This window comes from Homalodisca vitripennis, chromosome 6 (assembly GCF_021130785.1).
Source record: "Homalodisca vitripennis isolate AUS2020 chromosome 6, UT_GWSS_2.1, whole genome shotgun sequence".
Lineage (NCBI taxonomy): Eukaryota > Metazoa > Arthropoda > Insecta > Hemiptera > Cicadellidae > Homalodisca > Homalodisca vitripennis.
The window spans coordinates 126,304,601-126,327,783 of record NC_060212.1 but is presented as its reverse complement, the minus strand read 5'-3'; the positions used below and the strand labels follow the sequence as shown (position 1 = coordinate 126,327,783).

Sequence of the window (23,183 nt, the reverse complement as noted above, 5' to 3'; positions counted from 1 at the left end):
AAGAAACTTTCAAGAAATTTAAAACGCAGAACTTATGATTATAATAACCAATATTTTGTCAGTAAATAAAATACAATGGAATAGACGAGTGTTAAGAAAATTACTGTGCGTTTCATATAAGTGTTGCAAAGAGGTAGTAACACACTTTTAGTTCACACTATGTACATTTGAATTGCTCTTTCTCATTTGAACAGTACGTATATTTATGTTTTTTTGTAATAGTCATTGTTTGGTTCTGTCTTACTTTTCCAACACTTAGGTTATCACTTTAAATGTTTATGTGCCACATATTGTTCCCAACTTTTCACCAACAGGATTCATTTTATGATTTGTATTATTTGCTCATCCTGAGTCTTGTATTTGTTAAACGGATTTTTTTTATAAATGCAAGACTCAGAATAAGCAAATAATCCGAATCACAAAATGAATCATTTTGGTGGAAAGTTGGGAACAATATGTTTTTCTCATATCTTCTGAATGTCTTCTCATATCTCCACAATTAAAGCTCAGTTAAAGAAAGTACCTGGTCACAGTAATTACGGCTAGGTCTGAAGTCTGATGTTCAACAGGGATAGTTTGATTGAGAATGGAAGAGATTCGAACGTATTTCAACATGAGATCAATTACCCATAAACAATTTGAAAAGTCAACTAATTTATGACACAATAGTAATTTATTATTAGCGATGCGTAGTATAAAATTAAACTTTTGCCTACAATTGATTAACCGTTGAATGTGTCAGTTACTTCCACAAAGAGATGAGTAGCACCAACACCAACAATTTAACCAATTTAACTCAATGAAAACCTATGTTGTACATTTAGTTAACTAATTCTGCATTAATACAATTTACTGAAAATCACTACCATAGTACATTGTAAATAAAATAGCATACATATTAGTAATCGGCACTATGATTTTAGTAGCTAAAGCGAATATTATCAACCGCAGTCCCAGGTATTAACACTCCAAATACATAACAATAACGTCAACGTTCACACATTGTAGATCTAGCTAAAACAAATTTTTCTGCTATTCACATAGTAACACATAAATTTACCAAACTTTTTTTCGATGCGGTTTGAATAAATAATTGATTTAATAGTATCTTCAATAATCAGTGGTATAAAGTAAAACATGGCTTGCTGATTTGTGAAACAGTATGTTAATTCCTCGATTATCAGGAACATTATCTGTGACATTCACCACTTAATCTCACCTAAACAACAGTTGTTGACAGTATCAATCGGTTTGTATCTCAGCTGTTGTTATTAAATGGACATTCCATAGAACGATGTATTAACCAGCTGAACTCTTTTTATTCCAATTTTTTTTATTTTAATATTGAACGGATATTGATTTTTAATTGATGATTTTAGGTATCTAAAATATATTTTATAGACATATTTGGTGTCAATTTAATACTCGTACACTTTTGACGAGCCTTTCATTTCAAATTAAAACAGGCCTTTGTCTCCACGCGCGTGTAGATTTCCAATGATAATATATGACAGTAGTTTTGTTACCTGAGCCCTAGCAACTAAATTCGTAGGACTAAAAACTTCCATATGTGCCTGTCTATAATTCTGTAGACTTGAAATTGTATATGAATTTTCAATAATATATGATTAACACTGAGTTAGATGATGTTACATGTCACTCCACGTTATTTCGTCGCAATTTGTATCATACATAAGATAGTAAAAAAATATTTTTGCATGAATCTTATGAAACCATGAAGGCAACGAAAAACTCGATATCCCAATAAGATATTCAAATATGTGACATTTTATGACATGAAGGCTGACACATAAATCTTTCCATAGTGTTTTGGTGTGTGCACCATTATTATTTAAGCACTGATATGAAATCAAATTTAATTAAAAAAGTTGTAAATGTAAAATGGTAATACATGTTGAGAAATTCATAGGTATACTTAAAATTTTGCTTCGCTTGTGTGTTTTGCTTGACATTAAAACTACGGTAAGATGCTCAATGAATATTATGTATTTTCTGGAACAGTATAAATATTTCAAATTTGGCTGTTACAAAATTAAATATTCATAGTTAGAAAGTAATTTTGTCGTTATTAAGGTAAATTTTCAAACTCCGTTAAGTGTTATTTATATTTAAAACTGGCAGATAAACTTTTTATAGTGCAAAATCCCACAATTTTGTATCATTTAGTATATTTTCATCGTTTTTTACATCAGGAAGTAACTGAGAAAAATGCACAGATCAATATAAACAGGCCCACATGTCAATCATGTCAATAATTACATATACAGATATGTCTTCCGAAGTCATGATGGGTATATTAAATACAATTCTGCCAGCTTTAGTTACAATCCGTTTATATTATGGCAGAGTGTTTGTTCATTATTTATGCTGTCTATGTTATCGCAATCTTTTCAAATATTTTTACGGCTGTCACTTACAGTAAAGACTTTTTTAAATATATAAAATACACTTATAGGTCCAGACAATTTGTTATATTATCTATCTACTGTCTATGATTACCTATTATACTAAGTTGTATTATCTAAGTTCTATAATAACAGTAATGAGCTCAACATAAACTATGTAACACCTCAATCAAATAAACAGTCATCATACTAAACGTAACCACTCTGTCACACATGTAGTTTAGATGTTGTCAGTTAATATCCTCATAATATGCTCATCTGCATGAATGTAGTCCAGCTATAATGAGAGAGCATGCCCGAGTGGGCCTAGATACACGACTTAATGGCTCCATCACATTAATAACTAACCTGTCTACTGTCACTCTGTGTCCAGGCTCATTCCCGAGTGGCAACTGAATCTACATTCACAGCATAATCCTAATATATTCAGGGATACACTTTTATTATCACTAGAGTTAAAGAGTATGATCTAAAGTACGTATATTGTTATGTAATCTTAAATATATGTATTAGTTGAATTAAATCGATTTAGTCATATTTAAGGAAGTCTAGCAGTATATTTAACAGTTATTCTTAAGAGTGGATTATATTAGTTTAATTATCTGGCATGAGGAACTCACTATTGAGCTTGGGATGGATCTTCTTGTGTGTATTTTCAAACCCATTCTTTATTAATATGTTAACATTAATATTTTGACACACATAAAACTTATTAATTTGAAGTTAGTTAACTAAGGATTGAGGGACTGCGATTCTTCCTGATCTTTGGCTTAAATTAGCGATTAAAAAGGTAATTTAATGAAGTGTCTCCATGAGAAAAAACTAGAAATTTTTCATTCACATACCTCCACAAATTTCCGGTAGCATTTGGGCTAATTCCAGGGGTTTTTTGCTAAACTTACACTCCTCTCTCTCTCTCTCTCTCTCTCTCTCTCTCTCTCTCTCTCTCTCTCTCTCTCTCTCTCTCTCTCTCTCTCTCTCTCTCTCTCTCTCTCTCTCTCTCTCTCTCTCTCTCTCTCTCCTCTCTCTCTCTCTCTCTCTCTCTCTCTCTCTCTCTCTCTCTCTCTCTCTCTCTCTCTCTCTCTCTCTCTCTCTCTCTCTCTCTCTCTCTCTCTCTCTCTCTCTCTCTCTCTCTCTCTCTCTCTCTCTCTCTCTCTCTCTCTCTCTCTCTCTCTTCCTTGATGAAATGCAGTTTCTTTTAGTATCCATTCAGGATAATTGTGTGGGAACAGTATGGAACGTTACTTAAGTTAGGATAATCTCAAAAACTAACTTAAACCATTAGCTGCAAAACACCGATACTAATACGATACTAACATAGAAAATATGGAAACGACATAGGAATCTGTTTTCTTGAAAAAGAGGCTTTATTTTGCATGTAAATTATATATTTACGTATAAGTCTAGTATATTCTGTAGCGCACGTAACCATTAAATTTGAGAACTCACATTCAGTTGAATAAAGGAAGTATTACTAAAAGTTTGTTATGAATTGTTGAACAAAAATCAATGAGTCATAATTATGCTTTCAAGAACACTGAAAGTACTCAAATGTATTGTAAACTTGTAAGTACTATTATTTGCAAGAAACAAATGGATATAATTTCAGTTTATCCATTCCATTCAAAAGCGTTAATCCGATTGTAATGGCTCCATCTTTAATTATTTTTTATTTTAGTTTTAAAATTTTCTATTGGTTTTCATCCACCGTTAGTAATTTTTAAGACCTTTCTAAGGAGTTTTGAAATACTTTATGTTTCAGTATATTTAAGAAACCTGGGTCTAGATTTGCTCCTCACTGTCAAGATAAATTACATTATCATTATCATTTTCTATTTACTAATTTATTGCCTGTAAGTAGGAGATCAAAGATAAGGCAGTAGAGACAGAATAAGAGTTGGAACTTTAAGTCACACCCTAAAATAAACCTGACATGATAACCTGTAGAACTGGTGGTTTTACTAGTAGCAAAAATTGGATACTAGTAAATAAAGTTATTATTAACCTCATAATTTCAAACTTATGATTCTTTGAAAATAGTCCAATTTCAATTTTTTCTATTCCATATCCATCATCGGTTTTCTTTCATTAGCCATTTTCTGACGCTATTTCAACCGTTGAGTCTGTTTTCGTCTTGGATGTAAAGGAACATAGTTGTGTTCCATAATCTTATTCTTTGTACCTGAGGTGTAGATCTGATTGTAGTAAAAAAATTTATAAATTTGGCTACGAATTTAGTGTATGAAGAAGTATTTAGAACTTGTTTGAAGTTAGTGTTGATTGAGACTCCAACAAGTGGCGTTCTGGGAAATATTAAGGTCTTCAGCGACGCCAGGGTTTCCATGCAATCAACCTGCATTGCAGCGCATGCGCGTGAACCGTTTTATATCTATAGCAGTTTCATATATAAAAATGAATAAGTTTACTAGAACGAAGAGATTCCTTATTAACTCAGTTCAACTTTGAAATCTGCTCTTAAAAAGGCCATAAGAAAACGTGTTTACTATTTGATTAAGTGTTTGATTACCCACTCCTAAACCATAATTATTTATGTTTATCTCCACTTTAATAATCTTCAGTTTCACCAATCCTGTGTGAACTATCACACAATTTTACATTTAATAAGTCCTAAATTTTATATTCTCTCACATGCAACTGAAAGAATTTACAACATTTAGTTAGGACTAACCTAAAATGAGTAAAATTATTTCATTGGACTTTAATCTTATTAATTGTGCTTTAAATTAAATTATCTTGTTTGAAAATACAGCTAAATTACATCTCAATAGTGAAGAGAATGATTACATTTTAATTCGTTACTGAAGAAGAAACGAAAGTTACCTAGCTCCGTTTTATACTCCTAAGTATAAAATTGTTTTTAAATACATACGATTTAATAATTCAGTTTGACGGCATTATTAGAGAAATTATAAAACGTCTTTTCGTAATAAAGACAATCGACGTATATACCCATATAATTGAAAATAATTGACAGCTCTCTTAGTTATTTATAATTGGACCATCAAAATCCTATTCTGTTAGAACAGGCATAATCTATCTGGAATAATGTTTTTCGTTTATCGTCACCAGAGCGAGGTAGCGATGTAGGTTCTCGCGCCATTGTCCACATGCATGAGTGTCAGACCGTTCTGAGACTACAAATACCTTTGTAATCTTGTTCTGTCACAAATACTGTTTTCCTTTGATTTTACTCCTACTTTACTACTTTTGGGTTTTTTCCTATAGTAATATGTATTAATTGTGCGTATGAACGGTGTTTTACCTGAGAAGGTTATCTAGTATAAGATAGAAAGGTCCTATCCTCATTGCTCTGTTAGGATGAATTCTTTTTTTACCTATATATCATCACAGTAACGGAAAGCGCCGAGAATACTAAAAACAACATAGTGTGGATTTGTCTTCAAGTACACACAAATAATGTAAGTGCCATGATATTTTATTTTACATGGTGCTGGCTATAAAGAGTTCGGCCGCCAAGTGTTTCTGAAACTTTGGAGTATGCAGACTTTACCAAGAAATGGTCGCATAAAAAACCGTGGTGTAAAATGTATGACATTTAAACCCTATTACAGTACTTAAGTTTTATCAGCTGGTTTTAATTAAAGGTTTACGGGATGAATGTAATCTCTAGGAAAAGTATTTATAAATTATATAAATGGGAACGTTCTGTTTTCCTCAATATTGTAAACAAGAGTGCAGAAAATAATTATAAGTTTCAGTATTTAAGAAACTTTACTTCTTAGTATATTATTTACTGTTTATCAGATTAAGTATCTGGTGTTTGGTACATAGAACTCCTTTTTCAAAAACGTTCTTGTAATTATTCTAGTAGGAAAAGTTTGTTATATTCATTAAGTAGCTATAATTCAACCTTGTTCAACCAAACATTTGGATAACTATGATATTGTGCTCATAATTAGTATTACCGATTATTCATTGGGTTTCTTTGTAGGTAGAGTAATTGTAATCCAGAAATAATATACTGTTTTGTATTTTACAATTATAATAATACTTTCTTAACCCAAAACTTGATAGTATATTAAAAATGTCAATATTTTACACATTGAACATACTGTAGTATTCATATCTAAAGTTGTCTGTAGATTATAAAACAGCTAATTAGGGGCGAATTCAGATCATTTGTGGAGTTCCTTAGTCACCTTTAAGAAATTAGATGTATATTGTGAAATATCTAAATCGAATGTGGGCTTAATAAGTAGACCTCAAGAATTATTTATTAACGTTACATAATAACGGCTCGTAATAAATTTTCAAATATGTCCCATAGTATTTTAGTAATATTATAGAAAAATTGACTAATTAACTAGAAATTTAACTGGTATAACTATTTTTAAGCTATTGAATATGCTTTGTTTTTCCAAATCTTACAAATAGTGTTCCAAAGTGTGATGTTAAATAGAGATATCTACAATTATTCAAATACCAACAAGTAACACCTGCATTCTCCTCTTTGCATTTTATAAAAACACAGCCTTCTTTCCTAAGAAAAAAAACTATCGTTACATATATTTTACTATTACCCATTTCGACGTCCATCAATTGGTGATGACCGACTTCTTTTATACGAAATATCCTCTATAGATATCACGAAAACTGCGTGTTAATGTAGTGTAAATTTGTTGTTCGGTTCTAGACTAATATGGTGATTCATATCTAATTAAATTCGCACTTACAATCTTTACATTTAGAAGTCATTCGTACGATAATGGTGACTATAGCAAAGTGAGGTTCTTTCTTTACGTGGAAAGGCATTATTCTTGCAATTATTGGCTGAGCGTCCTCAAAGCTTATCCCTCGAGTGGCTGGAAAATTAGTATTTCTGCTTTTCTCTCTGTGTGTCTGTCTGTACACACGATCTTTTGAAAACGAATAGACCTATGGACTAGATTTTTCATGAAGCTTATTTTCTATATATGCAAAACTAATTTTGATTATGGTGCATATTAATCCGTAGGATTATGCTGAACGTTAGTGAACATTTATTATTATAAATAAATGTATAATATATAAATGTAAATATTAATACATTTATTTAACAGTCAAAAGAAATCTGATTATATTTTAACACATGACATAGTAATACATATAGTCTAATGATATAAACAACATGCCAAATTTGCATGCAGATCAGCAAAGCCTGTTAAACGGTGCGGCGTACTCTTTCCTTGTGCATTTTTGTAAGGCAATAAATAATAAAGGCTTATACAGAAATTAATAACTCACCGCTATGAGCATGCCTCTCTGGTCGTAGTAGTCGGCAACTGGAACAACATTCTTGTAGAAATTGGATAGCTCCATCCTAGCCAAGCCGAGAACCACATGGCCCAACTTGGCACCATAATCTATTTGCCTCTCCAGGACTTTCTCACGCCAAGCCACTAGGATTACTCCACTTACGATCTGTATCTGTGCAAACAACACGAGATAAAATGTAATAGCCGGGCAGTTATATCCTAGCAATGCCGAGACCCAACTTGACGCCATGTTCTATTTTTCTCTGATAGATTGCCAGTTTCAAGCCACAATTGATAGTTGCACTTACAATATTTATTGTAAAAGACAACACAAAATAATTACTGGTATAATTACTGGGCAATTCCATTTGATCAAGGATAGTAAATATAGCTTGGCAGATTAATAAACAAATTATATCTCTTGATCTTCCTCTTGACATTATTTGAAGGTAAGTCAACTCATAACCTATATTATTCATGTTAATACAGGTTACATTATTAAGAATATTAAGAGTAGATTAAGGTATTATATAATTTTTTTCATAGCCATCGTAGTAGCCAAACAATGTAGCTTGTCAGCATAACTAGTTTTTATATGCCACTAGGATCACTCTGGGCATGACAGTTCTTTTCTTTTCCACGCGGTGTGAACAGCAAGAATTTGGTTTCAGTTATGCAACCAACTGTGTAAGCACAAGAATTAAGATCTCTTACATTTTTATAAGTAACTAATAAAGTATAATGCTAGAACCAGTAAAAAAATTGACGGTCACAAAATCGTAGAATACTTATCACTGACTAAATTAAATTTCCCATAATATATTTGATTACCTCTTGTAGCTTTTCTTTCATCTAGTATTATGAGTAGTTCGTAGTTGTTCTTTAATTTAAACTGTAATAACTATATATTATAATTATTTAAAAATAGAAAAAGGAGAGTTCTAATAATAGAAATTATACATGGTAGTTAGTTACAATAAATCTTAATTTATGGCACTTCAATTTAATTTTTAATCCACCACCATATTAAAACTGCCGGAATTAAGTCGTCTACTCTTATATTTCAAGTAATTGTCGTGATGTCTGGTATTTTTTTACAATTAGGTCCTTTATAACAAAGCCATGAGAACGCAGAGCTCTAATTGTTAGATGGGGTTTACGCAATCCAGTCAAGCAGAATTAACAGGCTCTCAGATCGTCAGCTAATTCAATCGTCGTGTACCCAGGCACTACAGCGTTGTTACGATGTTACAATGTTACAACATTTGTACGCTAATACAATCTCAAACATAGGTTTACCTGCTCATTTTATTACGTTGTGGACTAGCTACTTAACATATCCATACCTTCACTACAGCTACTATAATCGTATGATAAATGGCTGAAAGGTCAACCTTGTTTTGTTTTTTGCAGTAAAATTTTATCTAAATTCTTAACACAAATGAATTTATCATTTAATTGCCCTTAATTTAATGTAATCTTATTTTAAATATAAATTTTAAATAAATTAAACTACTTTAGTCAGCAGTAAATTGTGAGATTATTATCAATTATTAGGTTATATTATAACAGTCAAAGATATGTAGAAATTATAAAAGAAATGAAAATATTAGTTCCAAGGAATTACCTAACAACAATTTCTAATATTTTTTCTATTTTACAACTTATAAGTTGTAATAATAAGCTTAGTCAATACAAACTATAACTGTTACGAAGTTATAACAAATAAAATAAAAATTAATTATTTTATTACTTGAACATCTGGGAGAACTTCGTTAAATGTATAACTTGTAACACGTAACGAAGTTTTTTGTTTACTTAAGCCTGATGGAACAATGAAAAGTGGTTTGGTTTAAGCATATTAAATGCTTAGTAAGTTCTAAAGCATTATAATGACATACACGGGGCGAGAGCCAGTAGATTAACTAACAAACTGTTAGGAGGAACTGAAATACACAATATCCTTCTATTAATTTGTAATACCATTATTGTAATTTTTAAATATTTTATAAACTAAATTATTGGATTTATAGTCGAATTTTTATATTTAACATTTTAATAAGGGCGCTTAAGAAATCTGGTGAAGAACAATTCCTTTTAATGTTTTAAGATTAACTAAACTTTCATCTGATATGATCTACATCAAAGACTTTCATCTAATTCCATTTACAGTTTATATTTTATTTTATTTTAAACCTAATTCAAAACCTTCACAAATTATTATGAAGTTATTTAATATAATTTTATATACAACATTAACATATAATTTAATGTTATATAAATCATATAACATTAATATAATTTATGTATTATAAATTATAATACATAGTTATAATTTTTAATAAATATAAATTATGAGTATTATAATTTATATACAACTATATATAATTATAATATTAACTTAAAATAATAGTTTTATTGTTTTTCCATACTTAAATTTATATAACAACTAACTAAAATTTCACAGTCTAGGCACTACGTAAACAACACGTAATTATTTATTATTTATTTTGTGCAAATCTTACTGGAAATTGTTTTAGAACTGGAATGTAACATCATTTTGTAGTTACCATTTTTTATTATTAACTGTTTTAATGTTAGTTTGTGTTTGTAGATAGTAAGGGAATTAGCAGATTGTGGTAAATCTAAATAGCCTAATGCATAATCAAAACAGAACATGTTGGTATTAGACAATCACGCTAAGCGACTGTATTTGTTGCATATGTAACAAAGGGAGGGAATTGCACAGATGTCTCATGTTCCAGTCATCAATATACATGCTAATACGACTATGGTAATGTGATATTTATGGCAAACATACCCCGAACTGAGTCAATACATCGGTGTCTCCGTTACTGAATTGATTGAGGGTGAGAGAGAAAACCAATTGAATATTTTGAAGCAAGAAGGTTTTTAACAAGAATGCGGTATTTTTTCCGGGTTTGTTATTTGCTATAAGTAATTTAAAAGGAGAATAGGATAGTGGTCAATTATTATCGATGTATTTTAAAAACATATAATAATACGTTTAAAGGTTTGAGATCTATCCTTATCAATTAAGTCCAAAAAATGTCAGGATCAGGAACACTAAACATATTGCACGCACAAGGAAAGGTGGAAGTCTTCTCAAAAATCTGGATTTTTAATATGTTAATCTAATGTATATTTTAGGATGTTATAATGTTATATTTTAGGATGTTATAATGTTATATTTTAGGATTTTGTGAACTCTAAGGAAGATAATAAATAGATCTGAATCCTTAAAATATAGCCTAAACTTTTTTCTTTTGTAAGATACAAGGTGAAAAGTTTCAAAATTCTATTAATAGACTCAACCCGATATTAATTAATAGAACGCAATATTGATTTATTTTTACTCATTACTCACATTAATATCGTTGCAAATTTTACTAAAAAACAGTAGCAGATTACATATAAGAGTGCTGTCTTCACAAAGTGTCTAGCTAGTGGTTGCTTGTAAGACGTCCGAGGCCTGATGTGTAAGACGGGATAAAATATTATAAATAAATTCAAATTTTTCCAAAGTGTTACAATGTTTATATCAAAAAATATTTGTTTTGTTGTTCTATTGTAATATTCAAATATCGTAAAGGCATAAACAATAGAATATTTAGTTATGGAAAAATAAGGAATAGTAAAAATAAATGAAAACGTAGCATAGTTATTAAGAGAGGAACCTATAGATAACGAGAAACATATGGGCAAAGTGTATTGTGAGTTAAAGGATACATCCATAAAGTGTTGCTACTTATACACTGTATAAAAAGCCCAAGCACTTAGTATTGAACCAAATACGTTCCTCAATTTCAGTGCGTTCCCTGTACAGCCTATTGTTTTAAATTACTTTGTATATGCATTTTAGAGGTAGACATGATGTGTATAAAGAAATTAATGTTATAAATAATAATTATTACTAATTATTTTACTTTTAACGTATAATATAACGTAAAATTGTAATTGTATATAGAACAGCCTAACTACCGAAGGACACTGAGTAACTTTGTGGCAAAGTGCTACTCTCATGTACTATAACTTGGGTAAAAGTATGGGTATATTACTCATTTACTACCGAAGGGCACAATATTCTTTTATGATGACAATCGTATTATGGAACCTGATTGGTTTGGTATCCAAGTGATAGTATCGTATACTATAGCTTAGGTATAGTATTTGTATATATTACACATCTACTACCGAAGGGCGCAATAGTCTTTTATGATGACAATCGTATTATGGAACCTGATTGGTTTGGTATCCAAGTGATACTATCGTAAACAATAACTTGGGTATAGTATTTGTATATTACACATCTACTACCGAAGGGCGCAATAGTCTTTTGTGATGACAATAGTATTCTGAAACCTGATTGGTTAGTTATCCAAGTGATACTATCGTAAACTATAACTTTAGTATAGTATTTGTATATTAATCATCTACTACCGAAGGGCGCAATAGTGTTTTGTGATGGCAATAGTATTATGGAACCTGATTGGTTTGGTATCCAAGTGATACTATCGTATACTATATTACACATCTACTACCGAAGGGCGCAATAGTGTTTTGTGATGGCAATAGTATTATGAAACCTGATTGGTTTGGCATCCAAGTGATATTATCGTATACAATAACTTCGGTATTGTATGGGTATATTACTCATTTACTACCTAAGGGCGCAATAGTCTTTTATTATGACAATCGTATTACGAAACCTGATTGGTTTGGTATCCAAGTGATACTATCGTATACTATAACTTGGGTATTGTATGGGTATATTACACATCTACTACCTAAGGGCGCAATAGTCTTTTGTGATAACAATAGCATTATGAAACCTGATTGGTTTGGTCTCCAATAGATACTATCGTATATACAGGGTGTATATTATGTCTGGAAACACCCAAATATATCCTTTAATAATTTAAATATAAATTTGAAACCTCTTACAATCGTGATAGAGATTGGGCATCTACTTTTTGGAAACAATGTTTTGTTATGTCACACCAACGGGGGACGTCCTGCGAGGGTATCGTGAATATTCTTAATGGAAGCCTATACCTTGTGATACATAATTTTAAAGGTAATAGCTTACTGAATTGAATGCCACAAACCGCATCTCAAGGGAATTATTCTATCAGAAAATAGAGCATTTTTAGTATTGAAAATTTACTGATGTTCAACAATGTAATTTTAAACATGGTTCTTGCCACAAAATGTGTTACACTAATTTTTTAGCATTTTTTTTTAAATGTTCAATTAAATAAAACAAAAAATTTCATTTTAAGCTGGTTCTATTAGCACAAATTTGCCAGTTTTTATTACAGTACAATTATGGAAATACTTATGTTATTGATTTCTTATTACAAATAAAAAATAATGTATGCTGTTAGAAAAAGTCTTACAACAAACGTTTAACTGCATTTGGTGTCAAAGCAATTGTTCGAACTGTGTTCCTTCTACGGTTTGACAATGAGCCAATCTTGTGTAAAATGATTCGACAGAGTTGCCTAACATTTCTTCAGTTATCAAAGCAATCTCCTCTATAATCCTGTTTCTTAGGTCTTCCAAATTATGAGGCTTTCTTCTATAAACATTGGATTTTAAATGACCCCATAGGAAATAATCGATTGGTGACAAATCCGGAGATCTTGGAGGCCATTCGATTTCTCCTCTTCGGCCAATCCATTTATGAGGAAACCTTAAATCCAAATACTCTCTTACCTGTCCTCCCATAATGGGGTGGAGCACCATCCTGCTGAAACCATACATTATCAAAGTATTCTCCTGATGCAATTTGAATAGCTGGGATTATTTCATTTTGGAGCATATTGTAGTAAAGTTCGGCATTTAAATTTCCATTAATGAAAAAGGGGTCCAACAATTTTGTTACCTAAAATTCCACAACCATACGTTCAGTTTTTGTGGTTGCTGTGAATGGGACTCAGTAATCCAATGTGGGGTTTTCACTAGCCCAGTAACGGCAATTGTGCCTGTTAACATTGCCATTTAGGAAAAAAAGTTGCCTCATCAGAAAATAGTATGTTGGGTCAGAAAATCTCTATTGTCATCACATTTGCGCATCACAAGTTCACAAAACTCAACTCTTCTGTCGTAATCATCCTCACTTAACTGTTTGGACTAAATGAACTTTAAATGGTTTGTATTTATTAATTTTCAAAATCTTACTCACAGACATAGGGTGCATATCATGTTGCTGTGCAGCTTTTCTGAGCGATGTATGTGGGTCTTCAATAAATGTTTGCAAAACATCTAGTGCATGTTCTTCATCTGTTGCAGATTGTATCCTACCCGACTTTTGCCGATTACGTACACTCCCTGTCATTTCAAAACGCTCAATAGTTTTGATATTGTTGAAACACGTATGGGATTCCTTTCTGGGAAAGTGTCATTAAACAAATTACAAACTTCCCGATAATATCTTTGACGATCGCCATATCCTCGCATCATCAACAGAGTAATTCGTTCTCTTTCAGACAATTCCATTAAAATGCCAAATAAAAAACTGAACTACTGTAATTAGATAACTTGTTGACAGCAATGCTTCACAGAGACACTGATTAAACTCGACAGGAATGATATGACCTTTGTCCATTTGTAATTCCCAAGCTTAGGACCCTGTCTAGTGAAAGCTCCATGCTCAACAAAACTGAAACCTGTAGACCAGATTATTATTAACACAATAATGTTTCTCATAGGCTAGTGACCTTTGTCCCTTTAAAAACCTTCCTGCTGAATGGAAAAACACCAAGTACAGAATTCATAAGTAATCAGAGAAAGTGACTCATAAGTTTTATTCATTGTAATAAAAAACTGGTAAATTTGTACTAATGAAACCAGCTTAAAAATAAATTGTTTATTTTATTTTAATTGAACATTTAAAAAATGCTAAAAAATTAGTGTAACACATTTTGTGGCAAGAAAACCATGTTAAAATTACATTGTTGAACATCAGTAAATTTTCAATACTAAAAATGCTCTATTTTCTGATAGAATAATTCCTTTGAGATGCGGTTTGTGGCATTCAATTCAGTAAGCTATTACCTTTAAAATTAATGTATCACAAGGTATAGCTTCCATTAAGAATATTCACGATTTACCCTCGGAGGCCAGGACGTCCCCGTTGGTGTGACATAACAAAAAACATTGTTCCAAAAAGTAGATGCCCAATCTCTATCACGATTGTAAGAGGTTTCAAATTTATATTTAAATTATTAAAGGATATATATTTGGGTGTTTCCAGACATAATATACACCCTGTATAACTAGGGTATAGTATTTGTATATTACACATCTACTACCGAAGGGCGCAATAGTCTTTTGTAATGACAATCGTATTATGGAACCTGATTGGTTTGGTATCCAAGTGATACTATCGTATACTATAACTTGGGTATTGTATTTGTATATATTACACAATTACTATTGAAGGGACAATAGTCTTTTATGATGACATTCGCATTATCAAATACTGAGTGGCTTGGTAAATAACTGTTACTATCGTGTGATATAGCTTGGGTAGTATGGGTATATAACACGTTCGATAGCGTAAGAGCACAAGACTATTTTATTATAACATTCGTATTAAACACTGAGAGACTTTGCAACCAAATTGTTAAATCATACAACTAGCCTATATAGTACTTACCAATACCTCATCCACTCCATGGAAAATCATTCACTGACTATGACTTTCTTTGATAATGACGATGATTCCCCAGTAACAAGCCATAGTTATGAATTATTGGTCAAGAACTATTTTTTTAGACATACATATGAAATATTATTTAATTACTATTCAAATACAGGTTAATCACATTAATTCGAGTATTTGTTTGTTGCAAGCAATCGGATTATTAAAATGATCGGATTATCGAGAAAATGGTGAAATATATAATACAAAAGCAAGGATTATCTTTAGTATTGAAAATTAATCACGCAATTTAAAATCAGGTTCTAACATAAAGTCTTAAAAATACCAATTGATTGTGCCTGCATCCGCACAAGAGTTATAATTAGTGCGGCTTGCATTGATTAATTCAATATGTTTGCAAATAGGGTGCTAAGCTTTTATTATTGCAGGCATATGTACATTTATATTTGGCAACTTTAAGCCGCTGAAATATTTATTCGTATAAATAAACATTATGTGTAATAATTTTACAGCCCTAAATAATAACATTGAAAGACATTTCGTAAATGTGGTGAACTAACTACCCTTATTTCGTTCTACTACGACAAACAGAAATATAAACTATTCTGAAACCTAACATTGGAGGTAAAACAAGAATTATTATGTTTACAATATATGTGAGAGTTGGATTCAAACAATATAACATATTTACCTTGTTAGAATATTCAACTACATCTCTCATGTTGCGGGGATAGCCGGACACTAAGTAGGCTTTGGCTGCAGGCGCCATCTTGATCTCAAGCATCAATACTTCCGTTACCGTCTTGCTCGACAACTGCCCGAAGTCCTTCATCTCTGCTGAACATAATAAACACACATTATTCAACAAGTTTTGACCCCATAAAAGTATCGGTAAAGTAGTTAAACAGTACATTATTGTTAAATTATATAAATAATAATAATAACATTTGAAGCAGTGTTATTTCAATTTGTTGTAAGATAATTGTACTACTCAGAAAGATATACCGGTTACAAGATTCATGGAATCCCGCTAAAAATTTACGTCCCGATAGTTAAAGTTATATTTCGGTAGTAATTGTGCCATTAAAAACTGCTTTTTCACAGGGTAAAAAAGCTATTCCACTTAAAACCTAAAATTTCTCTAAGTAAGTTAATTCTATATACCATTGGATACGGATCAGTAGTACATAGCAACAGTATTTCAGTATTTATATGCATTTTACTAAAATATGATCTGCAGTTGTAATATCTTTTTAGAGATATATGGTAAAACCTGTACTAAAAATGTTGTATAGTAGAGGATCGATTAATTTCTTTATGAACAACTGTAAAATAATGAAAAAATAAGGTCTGGAAAAGTTCAATTATCACTCAACTGTCCGGTTCAGTTGTCATAGATAAAACAGACACAACTCTCTTTGGAATGTATTGTTGTTTGGAAGTTTTGAGTCACATTACAGCCCTTTGTCTCTAAATTGTTTTTTTGAGGGGTTGTAACTACTCCTGGTAAAATAAGGTATTTTCTCTCTTTTGTAACATGAAATAATCTTAATCTTAATAATCTTTTGTAACGGTGAATATTTATATAATTAAACATTTTGGATTAATACCTATTTTGCTGACATCCTTTGCCAACTTAAAGAAGGAAAGGCAAAATATTATTTAGGTTCAACAGGTCGAAAATAGCATATGAGAAAAATATATCTCAGTTCTACATTAATTGAAGTGTTTGGTACTAGAGAGCTCCACATTTCCTAAAGTTTTCCTCTGCGGTAAACTGCGGTTGTACTCGTGGTCAATTCGTATTTCTGTATTTTGAAATCTTAGGTTAGTAATGTGCAACTGGATCACTAAAGAGATATTCAGCTCACAACTAAAAATATCATAAGTAAGTACCGAATTTATATCCTTTGATGCAGACATAGATAATGCAACAAAATACACCTGTTTATTTTAATACCACAAAGTTACTACAAGATATATCCCATATGTCCCTACATAGAGCATTTTAAACTATGGCTACTATTTGTGAGAATGTAAAGTTTTTAATGAGAGATCGACCTCCTTTTCAGGCTTATTCTGCCCATCCTCATCGGTCACTCGCCTGTGCAAGAAACAGAATAAGGAGGAAATCTATACATTACAAAGTGTACGGTACTGATAAAAATTGCAATGGTCCTAGACAGAATTTTACTCATCGTTATCTCTAATCTGATCCATATTCTGACATTTCAGACCGTCAGAAAACCGGTCGAAATGGTAGGTCTATTATTGGGAACAACGGTACGAATTGCTGTATTTCTAGTAGGAAGTATAGTCTTTTTTAAGCATTAACACCCATGTTTATAGCGTAAAATATGTCACAGATATTTAGTATAAATATTAGCGTTGTTTAGAATCTACAAGTATGTGTGGGCCTTTATCTCGAATACATAACTCGCTTTTTAACATGTAATCTTATTATGCATAATAAAATCATGGAAATACGAGTAACTATTTATTGTATTACCAGATACGATTATCGTCGTTAAAATTTGTTCTTATAATTACGATAAACATATGAAGGTTTGTAAATTTCATTCACTTTTCTCTGAACTCTAGTTTAAATACTTGTCACTTCTCGTGTGGTAATATACATTAAAATCATACTTAACTATTTTTCATACCCTTTTAATTATTAACAGAAGTAACGAAGTACTCTAGTCCTCTCCAAATTAATGACTGGCACTTTTCTGAGAATTGAAGCTGTGACCTCTCGATGAGAATGCCAGTGAAGTATCCTCGGTTACTAAATAGATTTCGTATTTAGTGTTCAAAGAGGTCCTAAGTTTTCATTTAACTAACCATAATTAAGCCATTATAATTGTAGCTTCGGCAATTTAAAATTTATTTATTAAGTATTTAGGTTAGAAAAAAATAAATGATAATATTTTAAAATTTAAATATTTTTTTCTAAATATAGGTAAAATACATAATGTAATTTCTCAAGAAAGGGTCCAAGGAAGTAGGAATGGTACAGCAAGACAGCGGGGTTTTCTGGTAGTAGGTTTCAATAACGGGATTACAATAGGGGTAGTTTGAGTTAACAATAGATCTTTATGGTCTTGTTATTGGATAGTCGGAGGCCAACCAAAGGTGTCGGTTATTAGTTAGCTGGATAGGAGAAGAGGTCAGTATAAAAACTTTCAACACGCGCATCTCGGCGGTTTTTTGAGTTTTATTTTTGTTGTTTTTCGATTCAAAATTTTCCCTTTACAAGTTTGCGCAGTATTTTGCTTAAGTAGCACTTATTTTGTTGGATTACGATTGTCATATGGGGTATTATTTTTCAAGTAATTTGTACATACCTTTTATAGGGATTATTGTGTTATCATTATACAAATGAAAATAAGAAGATTTTTTAATTCGCCTAATAATTAACGAAGTTACTATAGAGAGTACATGCCTTTGCAAATATTATTCAATATTAAACAGTAAGAATTATTGTTATGAATTATGATATAAAGTTTTAAATAAGTATTTTTGGATAAAACATAGTTAAATTTACAGTTTTTACTATGAATTTATTGCATTGACATGTTGTAAGACACGTGGTGTGAAAAGTTTTAATAAAGTAATTTAGTAGTTTAGTTTTATTTAGCTTTGCTTATAATAAAAAGGGTATATTTTATATTGATTTAAATTAAACATTTTTGTTTTGTATGAATTTTATAATAAATTTAAAATTGTTGTTCAATTTTATTTTTTAAATAAGACGATACTTTAATTTTATTTATTTTATGTGAAAGGAGAAAACCTTTCTTAATAAAACTTACAAAAGAAGTGGTCTTTTGAGCAATTTGGTATTAAATCAAAATGTCTATAAATTGTTAGGAATCTTCTTTGATTCATATTTTATTTTGAAGTTTATTAATAAAATATTAGTAAATTTATTTGAGAAAATATTCTTCTGTATGTTTACCATACTATATAAATGACTAATTTGCAGTTAATTTAATTTAAAAAATAAGTAAATGAATTCTGTGCAACTTGCAGATCTCTCTATAATAAGGTGATTTACTAAAAGTATTAAAAACATGCTTTTATCACATAATTATATTTAAGGTATATTTCACTTATCTTTCATTTCATTTTGAAAGTTAATAACTCAATTTGTTCCAAACAATACATGTTTTAAATATACAAAATAATTATGTAATGCTTTTATTATTTAATTTTTTCATTATCTCTTATAGTTCAGGATTTCGGCCTTTTAAGCTTACTAAAACAATTGGTTACGTTGAGCTATTATGCATTTTAGCGCAAAATAAGAAAGAGTTTGACAAATCTCAAGTAATGTACAGTAATGTTGCTACTTAAGGTTTTTTATTACTATTAGGGTTTCACGATAGCAGACATACAAATTTTAAAATGTATACTATAGTGAAGGATTATTAACAGGATAACTACCGTAGTTAATAATAAATTCAAACTAATATTATGTTTTAACTAATAAATATTTTTACAAAGTACTTTAGATGGAAGTAATTTAAATTTGTGAAAATGTTTTGTCTTAATGGTATTATAATATAAATCCAAATTAAATTTTTTATAAAAAATTTCAATCTATTTCAGGAAACATTTATTCTTACTTATTTATGAAAAAGTCAGGATTACAAGATGGTTGCCGTTTACATTTCTAGAAGTATAAAATTAAATTTTTGACAACGAATATGTTTACAAACATAATTTTGGATTACTTATAACTAAATCAAAGTTACCTACTACAAAGAAATGTATATGCTTATAAACTTTTCTTTGGTGAGGTTTCAAGATTATGAAGTTTATAAATGTTTACAAATGTTACAGTTATATTGCAATGGAATTTAGAGTTAATTTCCCTTCACTTTTGTGCAAATAACAGTTCTAATATAATAATGGATATTCAGTTAAACATTTAGAGGTGATGGCTACACGTGAAATCTACTTTTCATCCAACTGAGCCGAAGGGATATTTTTATTTTCCCACAAGGTCTAAAAATTTTGAATAAGTTCATAAAAGGATATTATCAATACGTGAGGCTTAATTAGTACACTTATTGTCTTACAGCTTAATATTTCTTGCATTTCGTGAAAAAAAAAATTATATTTTTCTGTATTGTAAAAATATGAATACATTCTTTTAAATTATTTTGATTCTGTAATGATTTATAATCAATACGCATAGTTTTATGTCCGCATTTTTTTACCATTATTCATTGTTCCTGTTTTGAAACATTAATTACGAGAGCCGCTTTCCACACTGTTTAATTAAATTGCTTTTAATTTGAGTTGTCGATAGTGTAGGTTCAATTTCCGTCCGTGACTGTTGCTCTTTTTATCAGTACTATCGTCCTTGCACTGTAATGACTTTCTCTTTCATTGTGTTACATAAATACTTGAACAAGTGAAATGTCCATGTTAATGGGCAGGAAAATGCGAAAAGGCCTATCTTAAAAAACTCATTATAACTAGCGTCAGGCTAAGAAGCTCTACATATTGTTAGATATAGAGTTTATTATTTATTAAATTATTGATGTTTAAGACATTATATTTCTGAAACAAATTTAGTAATTTACTTACTTACTTAAGTTATATTTATTTATGAGTTGGGCATCCCTTTAGTTTTTCAGTATCTTAGTTTTTTACCTGGAACACTAGCGTTGGAAAAAGGCTCTCTATTACCTAAGACTTCAATATTTGACGTCAGGTATATTTCACCCTTTTCGATTTTGCTAGTCAAACCTCGAAGAAATCTTGCCTATCGTTCATTCAACCCAGCATACTAGCACGTCTGTATTTTAGCAACGGATTATAAGTAACATCAAAATATCATCAACCTTTAATAAAAATATTTTTGAATAAAATTGGTTCTTCTGAAACTATTTCTATTCTAATAATAATATGTATATAAAATACTGAGTAGGGCAGAACAACCCAGCGATATGTGAAGTTATCGCACTAACACTAAATTATGTTCTTTCTCATTTTCTCACATTTCGATCTTACACCATCTACCGAAATTATATTGAACTTTGTAAAGTACCGAAAGATTGCCCAATAGGGGCGTGTAAAACACTTTTTGGGAATTGCGATGTAAATATGGCTTGTGTGCTACATCAATTTACACTTAAAATTTTGGTAACGAAAACATTTATATGCAAATCTACGTACATGTTTAAATTTTGTACAATAAAAGACGTTTACATACGTTTTAAACTAGGTCTTCAATATTTATTAACGTGTTAAGTTTAAACCGAAATTAATATAGAACTTATTAAAAACTTTTTTAAACTTATTATCGAGTTATTATTAAAGTATAAATGTGGCAGGGACATAGTTCATGGAATTAAAAAAAAAATTAAATATGCCTAAACTTCAAGAATACAAAAATGAAGAATAACATTACATTAAAATTAATTTTTTTTAATGTAGGCCTATGGTCGTATATGAAATTTTATAAATACAATTTATTGAAACAGACAGGTTTTCATAATTAAATAAACATGGTTTGTAAGGAAAATAAGAAAACATTCATACTATTTTAAGCGAAATACAATTTAATAATTTGCAACCTACTCCAAAAGATATAATACAACGGGAAAGTTTATAAATTCAATCATATGTAAAATTTAGATACGCTACAAAACAAATCCAGGATTACACTTGAAATAGCAGTAAAACATCAAAAATCGCAAAATGTTTATATTATAGCTTTTTATAAGACATTCAGAGTTATGAGGCTAAAATGTTCTAAAACTTTTTTTAATTAAATTTAATTTGAAACAATATATTTTATTTCGTGACCGACATACGTACTGTAATTTTAGTTTTTGGCAGTCATGTGATAACGGTAGGAGATAGCAAAACTGGGTAATTGTACGACTATAAATAAAATTATGAATATTTGAAGTGTGCTAATTAAATTTATATGTAGACTTGAAGGTTTGAAGTTTATGCACGACTATAAAAATATACGAAGACATCAATGGCCTTGCTGTTAATAGTTTATAGACCTGTTGTATATATATATATATATATATATATATATAGACAGCGTTATTTACTTCGATTCTCAATGAAGTCAATAAAAAATCACCTAAAAGTTCAAAACATTATCTAAACAACACAATAACATTGCAGAATATATTATGCAACTGACAATAAAGCATTTAAACAAAGCACGTTAGCCAACATGATAAGTAACATTTTAAATTGGTTACATACGTGTATATATATATATATATATATATATATATATATATATATATATATATATATATATATCCAGTTTAAAATTTTACAATGATATGTTTTATATATGTAATTGTAAGTATGGAAATAATTAAACAAGTATTCTTGAATTCTGCATATTTTAAACAGTGCAAAAGTGAAAGCATTTTAGGCCTAGTAGAGGAAACTTATGAAAGACAAGATCTTGCTTGCAAGTTATAAATTATATGTATCATAATTACAGTAAATATTCTTTTTTAATTGGCGAGCCAAATATTAGATTTTGTGCTAAGTAAATACCGTCACTTGTATAGTAAAAGTAAAGGTAAGAGGTATGGCTGAGCCCGATTTTTGTAGAATAAAAGAAACATGAAGAATCTAGCGGGGTAATGGAGGTGGAGGGTGCTAAAGTAGTATTTGCCCGATCTGAGTCAATTTGGAAAGTACGATATAAGAATTGCATGAGAGATGAGAACAGTAAAGTGTTTCCAGCAAGGTTTAAATCTCAACAGTACGGAAGCAATAATCATATAGAAAAGT

The 23,183-nt window shown here is 30.3% G+C and overlaps 1 protein-coding gene across 1 annotated transcript in view; it reads right to left on the bottom strand.

The window, feature by feature from the left end:
* Positions 1-23,183, bottom strand: part of LOC124365555 (adenylate kinase isoenzyme 5) — a 95,139-nt gene that overhangs the window by 26,922 nt on the left and 45,034 nt on the right. Inside the window, exons 5-6 of the mRNA XM_046821546.1 lie at positions 16,084-16,229; positions 7,692-7,874 (exon numbers count right to left, since the gene is read on the bottom strand). Coding sequence (XP_046677502.1) covers positions 7,692-7,874; positions 16,084-16,229 — 329 coding nt within the window. The remainder of the gene's footprint in view (positions 1-7,691; positions 7,875-16,083; positions 16,230-23,183) is intronic.